Source organism: Bradysia coprophila, unplaced genomic scaffold (genome assembly GCF_014529535.1).
Source record: "Bradysia coprophila strain Holo2 unplaced genomic scaffold, BU_Bcop_v1 contig_137, whole genome shotgun sequence".
Taxonomy (NCBI): Eukaryota; Metazoa; Arthropoda; class Insecta; order Diptera; family Sciaridae; genus Bradysia; species Bradysia coprophila.
This window is the reverse complement of record NW_023503408.1, coordinates 406,112-418,748: the sequence shown is the minus strand read 5'-3', so window position 1 is coordinate 418,748 and position 12,637 is coordinate 406,112. Positions and strand designations below refer to the sequence as shown.

General features: G+C 38.9%; 1 protein-coding gene across 1 annotated transcript; it reads right to left on the bottom strand.

Annotated features, from left to right (window-relative positions):
- Positions 1-487: 487 nt before the first annotated feature.
- LOC119073097 (probable cytochrome P450 4ac1) lies at positions 488-12,250 on the bottom strand. Its single transcript, XM_037178411.1, has 2 exons — positions 11,694-12,250; positions 488-1,455 (listed from the first exon to the last, which is right to left on the bottom strand). Exons 1-2 carry the CDS (start codon positions 11,886-11,888, stop codon positions 499-501), a joined length of 1,152 nt encoding a protein of 383 aa, XP_037034306.1. The 5' UTR covers positions 11,889-12,250; the 3' UTR covers positions 488-498.
- Between the last annotated feature and the right edge of the window lie 387 nt (positions 12,251-12,637).

Below are 12,637 nucleotides of genomic sequence, written 5' to 3'. Positions count from 1 at the left end.
CCAATCGTATAGGCTGTGGTTATGCATGTGTTTGTGTTTATATGCAGAAACGCGTAATGTATGAAATATCAGCTTGCAGGAGATAAAGTATATAAACATACTGAAGGTAACGCAAACGCTCAGCGGATCACAAATTTTACGGAACCCAAGTTTCGGGTGAGTTTCGTATGTCGCCAATACATATATTTACAACATGTTGTATGTATGTGTATCGATATACAATAAATTCACCTCAAACTTGGGTTCCGTGAGTTTTTGTGGATTTGCATTACCTTCAGTATGTTTACATACTTTGATAGTGTGAGCTGTGTGGAATGTGTGGAATTCATTGAAAACGTGGAAATCATAAGATGTGAGACAATTAAGATGTCGTGGACTGTACAAGCGTAGAATCACCTACAACGATATCAGAAGTTTTGATTGTTCTTGACTTGACTGATAGAAAATTCCTAACGAACGCTATTTTGAATTGGTTTTTTATCTTCCAAAATTTATTTATTACCATTTTCGTCGTACGATTCGTACCGAATTTTTGTTTACAACGTTCAATAGCATCCCGGACTTTATTTTAAGGTCTTTGTATTCCAAATCAGTAGTTACTTTAAAGCGGCGCAAAAAACTCGATAAGAAAATTTTCATTGAATACCATGCGTATTTGGCGCCAATACAATTTCTTGGACCCGCACTGAAACCGATGAAAGCGTACGGATGTACATTGCCATAATTTTCCGGCAAAAAGCGTTCAGGATAAAATAAATGAGCATTTTCGCCCCAATACTTCGGACTTCTTTGAATATTAAGCACATTTATCATCAACATGGCACCTTTTGGCATAGTTCCACCGCGTATAGCAACCTCGGCATCTGTTTCTCGTCCCATCACTGGGAAAGTTGAAATAATTATTGAAAAGAAATTTCGGGCGAAAAAAGTACTTATATACTTAACTGGTAGAATCGGGAACAACCGGACCGTCTCTTTTATGACTACTTCCAAGTATTTCAAATTTGCAATATGCTCCGGTGTTACACAATCATCAGCACTCTCAAACAGTTCGTGCAACTCGGCCTCTACACGATCTTGACAATCCTGATGCGTTGCCAACATTAGCAGTATAAGCAATAGTGTGTCAGCTGAGGTGTTTGAACCACCAACTAAAATTGTTACCAATTCATCCAATACATTTTCCCTCGTTAGCTGTTTCTCGCCCTCCAACCACAGACATTTCTCCAAGTAATTCAATTTGTTCGTGGATATTCTTTCGTATAGCTCATTCTCATCCTCAGTCAGTTTGCCTTGAAATTCAGTGTTTTTATACTCTCGTGTACCAGAAATGAATTGAAAAAATTTCGTTTGAACTTTCATTTGGCGTTTATAAAAATCCGTTAATCTGTATAAAAAATCCCATTTTAAATATATATGAGACACACGGTATAACAAGCACTCATAGTATCCGTCCTGGAACGAGAAGAAATAGAGCAATTTCAAAACGATTGCGCTGAATGTTTTTACACGCTATGGCGACGAAAACGGGCTCAGATCAGGCCGGGCCTCAAATTTTTCGGGCCAGCTTGGATCGGACTTCCTACATGAGAATCGGGCCGGGCCTCGGGCCTTTCGGATTTCAAAAAAAAAAATCTTGACGGTCTCTAGTTTTTTTTTTTGTTTGTTTCAATCAAGTATTACAGTGTTTACAAATATTTCAACTTAAGATAAATTTACAGCCTTTATAGACTTTATCAAATGTATATGAAATTTCAATGTAAATAAAAGAGTTTAATTTAGACTCGAAATTTCGGAGTTTTTACTTTTAATATTTTTTGCAAATGATATTTCAATAGGCTTTTTACCTTGCTGATTGAAAAAGACGTGAAAAACAATCAACATTCTAATTTTTTAATTAATTAATTAGTTGGAGTTTACTTAACCTAAGCGTACAATAGAAACTATTGTGATCAGATCAGACGGTCTCTAGTCTTGACGGTTGTTTTAGGCACTTTTGTATGCAGCACGCAAAATTTCCTAAAATCAATAGTCCTGGACAGATTGGTAAATAACTGTTTCACAACGCATGCGGGATTTTTTAGCTCCGTACGAAGTACAAAGGGGCTTATAGGATTACGGTGCCGTGTGTAATTGATGGAATTCGAAGCAGACGGTAAGGGTAAAGTGTTTGCCTATGTTCATAGATGACGAATCCGCAATAAAAATTTTGTCTGTCCGTCTGTCACGTCGATATCTTGAGTAAATCAAATCCGATTTCAAAATTTTTTGTTTCCCTGAAAGGTAGTTGAAATATCGAGGCTAAGTTCGAAGATGGGCGATTTTGGGTCGACCCCTCCCGAGCTGGGGCCCCATAAGTGCTTTAACGTTTTCCAAAGATTTCTCTGGCTATTTAACGGCTACACTTGTAAGTGATACGTCAAATGAAAGGTATTTACAATACCGATCGACAAAAAAAAGTTTATGGAAATTGGATGACCGACTCGTGAGTTGGACCCCTTGGTGTGAACTAGGTACAGGGCGGGAAGCCGTTTTTGATTGTAGGTTGGCCAAATTTTAACAGATTTTGATAGATTTTGCTTTATTAGATAGGCATTGACCGTACCAATCAGGGAAAAAAAAGAAATTAGGTTGACCGGAGCGTGAGATAGGTCCCTTAAATTGAGCTCATATCCGGCTACTCGGCCGTACAGTGAAGGTGGTGTTTTTTATTAATATCTCGGGTAAACTTTGACCGAATTTCATGAATTTTTTTTTGTTTGAAAGGTACTAACGAATGTAAAGCAGCCGTACTACTTTCCACCTCCTAACAAAATGGCCGTCGGCCGCCATTTTGAATTTTTGTAAAATCAATATAAATCGGCGAAAATGATACTTACAAAGTCACTGATTAGTGGGAAGTGAATAGTTACGTGTGCTGGGTGTTTCAAGGATCCCAAATATGGATATCTATATATAAATATATATAGCTATATTGAGCGGCGGAGCATAGTAACAGCAACTTTTTGACTTCCACCCATTGGCTACAATGACCCCCAAATCAGTATATCTAGAATCTAGGAATCCATACGCGTTCAACGAGCTATAACACGTTACTGCAGCTTCAATATTGGCCGAGATATTGAACTTCAAAATTGATGTTTGTATGAAAATCAGTGGCGCCGAGATCAGTGGGGCGATAGCGGCGCTTGCCCCCTATGACAACGCAAAAAGTCTTCAAATGCCTAGGGTTTTCCAGAATTTTTTATCACTTTGTACTCGTTGCCCCCCATGAGCCCCCCATGAACAAATCTAAAGTCGGCGCCACCGATGAAATTAAGCAAAATTTCGAATTTTCAGATAATGCAAATCGCCTTGGTTAGTTAGTTCCTATGGAAAGGTGGATCCAGCAACTCCTAAACGTTTCTGTAGATTTTACTGAAATTTTGGTTGTAGGCTAATAATGGCCCAAAAATAAGAATGGAATTTTCAAAAGTTGGAAAAAACCCATATCTTGGGAGCTGGAGCTCTCCAAAGTCTCCATACAATACACATGCCAGTCTTAGTCTTCATTTGACTATTGGCACTTTGTACGATTAGTCTCTATTTCACTATTAGCACTTTTCGAGTAAACTGAAAAGCTTCAAATGATGTAGTTAATGAAGCTAGCATTGACATAAATCATTCAAATGTAACCGTTAATGTTTCGTATTACGTTTTGACATATTGTAAAAAGTAGCATCTACTACACACATTTTGTACAGAAGCATCACTTCCCTTTACACATCGCTTATGGAATAACATTAACAGTTACATTTTCATGGTTTAAGTCAACGCTGGCCTTATAAATACCATAATAAAACGAGCCGTCAGAACAGTCGGAGCGTTTGCTGCGACTGAGCCCCGTACGAACTCGTACATCTATTGCGCACGTGACCCTAGCTCGTCCGTAGCCCTACTCTTTCCGTAAACATCGGTAAAGTAAAATTCTTATGAAATTTGTACGTCTTAAAAATTGCGCATAGCGCAATTACGAAGCCCCGTACGATGTTCCTTTCAAACGTAACACAAATTTCAAATTGACCTACAATTAACCTATATTTACCTATAAATAAACAATTTACTGATAAATATGCTAGTATATACCTCAAAATAACTATCTATACCGTTATATAGCTCAATATACTATATATATTTATATATAGATATCCATATTTGGGATCCTTGAAACACCACACACACATAACCAATCACTTCCCACTGATCAATAACTTTGTAAGAATTATTTTCACCGATTTATATTGTTTTTACAAAAATCCAAAATGGCGGCCGACGGCCATTTTGTTAGGAGGTGGAAAGTAGTACGGCTGCTTTACATTCGTTAGTACCTTTCAAACAAAAATTCATGAAATTCGGTTAAATTTTACTCGAGATATTAACAAACAAGGCATCAGAACAGTCGGAGCGTTTGCTGCGACTTAGCCCCGTACAACCCGTAATCCAATTTCGTCCGCAACCATTATACGTCCGTAGCCCTAATAAGCCCGGAACCCTAATACGTCTACAACCCTCTAATGCGTATGTTACCAATATGCAAGTCAAGTTGGGCATGGTCAAATTTACTGAAAGTGTTCATTTTTAAAATTGCGCATAGCGCAATTACGAAAGCCCGTACGAAGTACCTTTCAAATAAAACCAACAATTTACGATATTATTTTAGAAACCCAAAATTTTTTGCCTTTATTCCATTCGGTATTCAATTATCTCTCAAATGAAACAGAAACTAGCAAAATCGGTTGAGATTTAGTCGATTTATGTACAAAAAGCACTTAGGGCCGAGTAGCGGCCTTAGTGCAAGGGCCCAAATTTGAAACTTTTTTTGCCATCATTCTATTCGGCATTCAATTACCTCTCAAATAAAACAAAAATTAGCAAAATCGGATGATATTTACTCGATTTATGTGCAAAAAACACTTAGGGCCGAGTAGCGGCCTTAGTCCAAGGGCCCAAATTTAAAAATTTTTTTGCCACCATTCTATTCGGCATTCAATTTTCTCTCAAATGAAACAAAAACTAGCCAAATCGGATGAGATTTACTCGATTTATGTGCAAAAAAACACTTAGGGCCGAGTAGCGGCCTTAGTCCAAGGGCCCAAATTTAAAACTTTTTTTGCCACGTTCTTTTCGGTATTCAATTACCTTCCATAAAAAACTAAATCTAGCAAAATCGGATGAGATTTACTCGATTTATGTGCAAAAAACACTTAGGGCCGAGGAACCACCTTTGAGCCCTCCCAACAAGCCCACGTTGCATCTTACCCAAAAACAATGTTCAGCAACTTTGTTCTACTCGTCAATACCTTTCATTTGATATATCACAAGCAGCTATTGCTTGCGTATTTCGGTAGATATAGTCGAAAGACTGAAAAACACCTATAGGGCCCTAGCTCTGGAGGGGCCGACCCTACCATGCCCATTTTCGAACTTGACCTTACTTTTGTCGATACCAATCGGGGAAAAAAAGAATTTTTAAAAAAGGTTGTGATTTACTCTAGCTAGAGGGGTCACGGACGGACGGACGGACGGACGGACGGACGGACGGACGGACGGACGGACGGACGGACGGACGGACGGACGGACGGACGGACGGACGGACGGACGGACGGACGGACGGACGGACGGACATTTTTTTTATTGCGGATTCGTCATCTATGAACATAACCAAATGCTTTGCCCTTACTGTCTGCTTCCAATTCGACATGTTACAAACGGCATATTAATCTTATAAGCCCCCAGTACTTCGTACGGGGCTAAAAACACCACCTTCACTGTCCGGCCGAGTAGCCACATATAAGCTCACTCCAAGAGACCTAGCTCACGCTCCGGTAAACCGAATTTCATAAACTTTTTTTTCCCTGATTGGTACGGTCAATCCCTATCTAATAAAGCAAAATCCATCTAAATCCGTTCAAATTTGACCAACCTACAAGCAAAAACGGCTTGCCGCCCTGTGCCTAGTTCACACCAAGGGGTCTAACTCACGATTCGGTCATCCAATTTGCATCAACTTTTTTTTGTCGATCGGTATTGTAAATACCTTTCATTTGACGTATCACTTACAAGTGTAGCCTTTCAATGGCCAGATATATCTTCGGAAAACGTTAAATCACTTATGGGGCCCCAGCTCGGGAGGGGTCGACCCAAAATCGCCCATCTTCGAACTTAGCCTCACTATTTTGACTATCTTTCAGGGAAAAAAAAATTTTGAAATCGGATTTGATTTATTCAAGATATCGACGTGACAGACAGACGGACAGACAAAATTTTTATTGCGGATTCGTCATCTATGAACATAGGCAAACACTTTGCCCTTACCGTCTGCTTCGAATTCCATCAATTACACACGGCATCGTAATCCTATAAGCCCCTTCGTACTTCGTACGGGGCTAAAAACTTTTCAGTCTAGTGAGAAAGTGCGAATAGTCAAAAAAGACTAATCACACTCTGTACGAATAGTGAAATAAAGACTATTTGGGTTTTGGGATTTGGGTTTTTCTCGACATGTGTGAAGTGTTTCAAGGTCAGTTCCTAAATTTTGGGATGACAGATGATTCCTCTGGAACTACCTAACTTCAATCGGATTATTCGATGTGTTTAAGTTATTTTCGAGGGGTAATCACTGATTTACTAGCTCAGTAAATCACGGTAAATCACGGTAAATCACGGTAAATCACAGTAAATCACAGTAAATCAAGTAAATCAAAAATGAAGTTTCTACTAAATTTGAATCTATTTACTTCAATTTGTATTAGTTCATGAAATTTATCCTATATGTTTACGGCCACGATACTTCGAAATGTAATCCTTCTTCTTCTTCTTCTTTTTCAGCCTGTTTCTATCCACTGCTGGATGTAGGCCTCTCCAACTTCTTTCCATTTCGTACGATCCATTGCCATTTGCTGCCAGTTTGTACCTGCAATATTCTTAATTCCGTTTGTCCATCTCTCTGGTGGTCTACCTATAGCTCGTCTTTTATATGGTCGCCAGTTCATGATCTTTTTGGTCCAACGTTCGTCTGTCCTTCTTGCAATATGTCCCGCCCAGCTCCATTTCAGAGATGCTATTCTTTCCATGACATCAACGACCTTGGTTTGTTGTCGAATCCATTGATTCGTCATTCTGTCTCTGAGTGTTATTCCAAGCATACTCCGTTCCATGGCTCTTTGTGTCACTCTCAATTTATCTTCGGATGCTTTTGTTAAAGTTAACGTTTCCGCTCCATAAGTGAGCACTGGAAGGACACCAGTGTCGAAAACTTTGCGTTTCAGACTATTATTCATTTTGCTTTTGAAAATTAGTCTGAGTTTTCCGAACGCTGCCCATGCAAGACCAATCCTACGTCTTATTTCTGCAGTTTGGTTGTCCAGACCTAACTTCAGTTTATGTCCTAGATATACATAGCTGTCGACTCGTTCAATGACAGTGTCACCAATTTTGATTTCTCTATCGTCCCCGATGTTGGTCATGACTTTTGTTTTCGATAAGTTCATCTTGAGGCCAACTTTGCTCGCCTCTTCACTTAACTGTTGTAGCATAAGCTGAGCCTGACCTAGATTCGCTGCTATCGGTACAATGTCATCAGCGAAGCGGAGATTGCTCAGGTACTCTCCATTTATCTTTATTCCCATTTTACTCCAGTTTAACTTCCTAAAAATACTCTGCAGAATCGCCGTGAATAATTTCGGTGAAATGGTGTCACCCTGCCTTACACCTCGGCCAATTCTGAATTTCTCCGTGCTCTTATGAAGTTTTATACATGAAGTAGCATTTTTGTACACATATCGAATTGTGTTGGAGTACCTTGAGTCTACTCTACATTCGTCTAATGCGTCCAATATCGACCATGTTTCCACTGAATCGAAAGCTTTTTCGAAGTCTATGAATAGCAAGACTATGTCGATGTTGTATTCACGACACTTCTCAATAAGCGTTCCCATCACCTGCAAATGGTCGTTTGTGCTGAAACCAGATCTGAAAGCAGCTTGTTCAACAGGTTGGCAGAAGTCGAACTTGTTAGTGTTCCTCTTCGTAATGATTTTCATAAACAACTTGTAGAGTGTTGACAATAGGCTTATGGGTCGGTAATTTTCCAGCTTTGTTATATCTCCTTTTTTATGCAGCAATGTAATTACCGCATTTTCCCAGGCTTCTGGTACTTCTTCCCATTGGAGACATTGATTAAACAAAGCCGTGATTGCCTTTAATAATGAGTCTCCACCTAGTTTAATGGCTTCCACTGGAACACCATCTTCTCCGGGAGACTTTTTGTTTTTCATCTCGGCTACTGCAGCTTTGACTTCATCAACAGTTATGTCGGGCATATCCTCCGATCCCACGTTTCTTATTATTGGTCTATCTTCGGTTTCTTCCGTTGGGCTCTGTCTTGCTGAAGAAAACAAATTCTCATAAAATTCTGTTGCAATGTTTAATATCGCATTTCGATCCGTTTGGATCGTTCCTGTTTTGTCTCGTAATTTGAAGATTTCTTTTTTGGCGTTTGTCATTTTTCTCCGTAGGACTTTCATATTGCAGTTAGCTTCAATTATGTTTTGAGCCAATTGGACATTATATTTTCTTTCATCTGATCTCCTTGCTTTGTTGATACTTGTAGACAGGTTCCGGTATTCCACCGAATCTCGTCCTCCGTTTTTTACCAACTCTGCTCTGCTTGCGATCAGGTCTAATGTTTCTCTGCTGAGTTTTGATTCTTTCCCTTGGACGGATTTGCATTTGGATTTCATGAAACCCATTATTGTATCGACGATTTTGGTATTCAATTCGTCCAATGTTTCACATTGATTGTTGACGTTATCTAATTCGGCAGTCATTTTCGTAGCAAATTCTTCATTTTGTGTGTAAAGCCGTTGTACGTCAATCCTTTCACTTTTCTGAACTAGTTGTGATCTTTGAAATCTGGTATTTAACGTGACTCTTGCACGAACCATTCGGTGATCACTACCGGTTGAAAAATTGTTTAGGACCGTAACGTTCTTAACGGTTGACTTACAGCCAGTTATGATGTAATCGATCTCATTTTTCGTTACACCATCTGCACTAGCCCAAGTCCATTTCCGTTGAGGCTTTCCTGCAAAAAATGAATTCATTGCGTACAAATTGTGTTGCTGTAAGAAGTTGAGTAAAGTATTTCCACGCTCATTTCTTTGGTCGTTGCTAAAACTACCAACAGAAACTTCGGAGTCTTCTTCTCGTTTTCCCAGCTTCGCATTGAAATCACCGATTAGATATTGGTAATGTGAAGGGTTTTCGTCCAGAGCTTTCTCGACATCTTCATAGAATCTTTCTACTTCTTCGTCATCATGTGTGGACGTGGGTGCGTAAACCTGAATTAATTTGACACTGTATCTGTTATTTATCTTCAGGCTTACGTATATCACTCGATCGGATATGCTTTTCGTGTTAATTATGCGATCCGACCACCGCTTGTTTATGAACAATCCGACACCGTGCATCAGCATCTGACTGTCACTTCCTCGGTAGAAGAATGTATGCCCTGATTGTAATTTCAGGAATTCCTCTCCAGGTTTTCTCACTTCGCTCACTCCCACAACATCCCATTTTATCTTTTCTAGCTCTTCTTCCATTTCTTGCATTTTTTGTCTTGACGACAATGTTCTGGCATTATATGTGGCAATGTATAATTCGTTATGGCTTCGTTTGAAGGTTTTTAGCATTAAAACACCACGCTTGCTACTGCGGGTTGGTGAGTATGAAAGCTTTACTTTGCTCGCCCCCGGTAATCCTCGAGCTCTGACCCGCACATTTCTGCACGTTCCGGGACCACAGTGCCTATCAAAGTGCACAGTGCCCGACGGGGTAGTGTTACTCTCTTTGAACATTCTTTTCCATAAAGCTTTGCCCATTCTTTTGAACCTATCTGAGCAAAAGGTTATTCGTCCTTTAAAAGCTTAACCTAGTAGCTAATAAGAATTCTGGGATCGTTCTATCCTTTGGCTTCCTGATCGTGTTGTTTCACCTCAACGTTGGTCCCTTAACCCCAATTCTTTCGGCTTCCAGCTCACGATTCATTCAACCTTAAGATTGATCTATCTAATCCTATCTTATCTACTGCTACGTCCTCGTTAAACTTCATTCCCTCCACTCTTTTTCAAACTGGCTTGGGACAGTCTTTGGCGGTGTTAAATGTAATCCAGTAACAATTAAAAAAATTTCAAAAATTTTTCAAAATTTTTTGTGATTTACCGTGATTTACTTGATTTACTGATTTACTAGTGATTACCCCCTTGGTTATTTTCGACATGAGTGAGGTGTTCAAAGATTGGTTTTTGGGATTCAGGCTGATTTCTCTAGAATTTTTGAACTTCCACAAGGTTTTTTTTACAAAAGTTGTGATATCCGTCAAAAACCCTTAAAAGCAAATTTTACAAAAACAATACGACACAAGTGGCGTTGAGGTGTTGAGGAAACTAGGGTTAGGAAAATGGTTAAGGACTTGCGTCACATTTACCTTTTAAGGGTTTTTTGACTGATAATAATTTAATCAAACAATTGCATTATTGTCTGTAATGACCCACAAAAGTGAAATACGAAGTGAAATCAGAGTTGCAAAATGTTTTGAGTAAATTTGGTTCAGCCAGACCTTGCGCAATTTTCATTGTAAGAATCACCACTGGAATTTGATCGTTCAGTTTGATTGTGCATTACTAACTACATTTCCTGACACGTTTCGACATAAACTTATCATTACAAACGTGTTTCTAAATATTGAGCATTTCAACCTAGTCATCACTATCGAAACCTTTCCTCAATACTCGGTTGCAGAAATGCCTGTTTTCTTCACAGGTGTAAAAACTTTAGGTTTCTTTGTTGTGAAAAGTATTGTTTACATCGGGAATTAAAGTAAAATGTTCGTTTATCTCCTGCAAGCTGATATTTCATACATTACGCGTTTCTGCATATAAACACAAACACATACATAACCACAGCCTATACGATTGGATAATTCACACATAACCCACCTAGGGTAAATTTACTTTCCATCTACATAAATATTTGAAAAAAATAAAATAAAAATCGCCGAACGGCGGAAGCGAACACGGGACCAGCAGCATATCAACCAAACATGCTAACCACTACGCCAACAAATCACATAACGCGATGCAATTGGTGTCGGTAGTGGTTCGTTAGTCACTTCTACATCGATCAAATAATCAGAGTAGTCGGAATGATGTGATTTGAACGAAATGTTGAGGTGGATAGTATATGTGTGTGAGTAAGTAAATAAAGGATTCTCTGTATGATGTTTTTTTTTGTGAATGCGTTTTAAAACAACATGCTTAATTAATTAATTTTAAATCCAAATTTTTGTGGTTATTTCGCTAATGTATGAAATATCAGCTTGCAGGAGATAAAACATTGTTCTACCTTGGTGTACATATATTTCTCGAATCACTTCTTATGTACAATTGTATATACATTCGCTGGCGCTCGTTATATACAATTGTACATACGAAGTTATTCTCGAAATATACACCAAGGTAGAAAATGTACTATTTCTCAGGTTAATTATGACAGTCCCCGCGCTCTGGCCACACAAAACTCACTCGAAAAACAGCTTCTCACTGTTCTTCCGGTGGTTCACAAAAAACTATTTTTCAAATAAATGCATGTCATACCACTAAAGTCTTAATTTCGTCGGCTCTTTGCGATTGGTATGGCCAGCTTAGACCAAATTGCGTTGTTAAAATTTCGTCCACAGTCTTTTTAAAAAGTAATTTATGCAAATCGATGGGCCGATCGATGAACTGATCCACATAATTAATGATAACCCTACTTTTTTCGTTGAATGTTGGTATAAAGGTTGTCACCATTGTCGTATTGAATGTTGGATTTAGTGCCCGTCGATTCGGTTTCCAAATGGGTTTCGGTGCAACCAATATTCCAGGCACTGTAAGCAGACGATACGGAAATGGTCTGTTAATGCATTTATCCGAATTTAAGACAATCTGTGCATCGGCAGGACTGTCGATCAAAAAAACAGGAGTGTTGAAAAACCAATCATATTTTAGCAAATCAGTTGGAAATGACTGCGAAAACACTTCGAAAAGATCGCAGTAAAGGCCTTTGTAAGAAAGACCAATAACCGGCACGGTACTCAGTTTATAAAAGTTTTTAAATTTGGTACGATTTAAGAAAGTCTTTTTAACTTCAATCACACCGATTATTACGAATAACACGACTAGAGGTGTGCGCCGATCTTAAAATAGTCGGCGGCGGTGCGCCGACTGGTAAGGAATCGGCGGCGGCGCGCCGGGAGAAATTTATAGTCGGCGGCGGTGCGCCGATCGGCGCGCCGATAAATTTACAAAAAAATCTAAATTTTTCGAAAATAATGCAAAAACACTGAATTCTTACTGTCTTGCGATCTGAAGTATCAACCACTTATACAAGGGGAATCAACTGAGACGTATCTCACCTTTTATATTTTGAATGTACAATAACTGACCTATTATTTTAAAAACATCTAATTTAATGAATCCAAGAATGATTAGTGAGTTTGCGTAAATGACATATAAGTTAACTTATCAGTTGGAAATTTTAAGTCACATCTTCATACTAG

Excerpts from the sequence above, each read along its gene's own strand:
- LOC119073097 (XM_037178411.1), bottom strand. The coding sequence starts at position 11,888 with ATGGTGACAACCTTTATACCAACATTCAACGAAAAAAGTAGGGTTATC. Across the intron at positions 1,456-11,693 it reads ACGAAATTAAGACTTTAGTG|GACGGATACTATGAGTGCTT; the intron begins GTATGACATGCA and ends TTCTCGTTCCAG.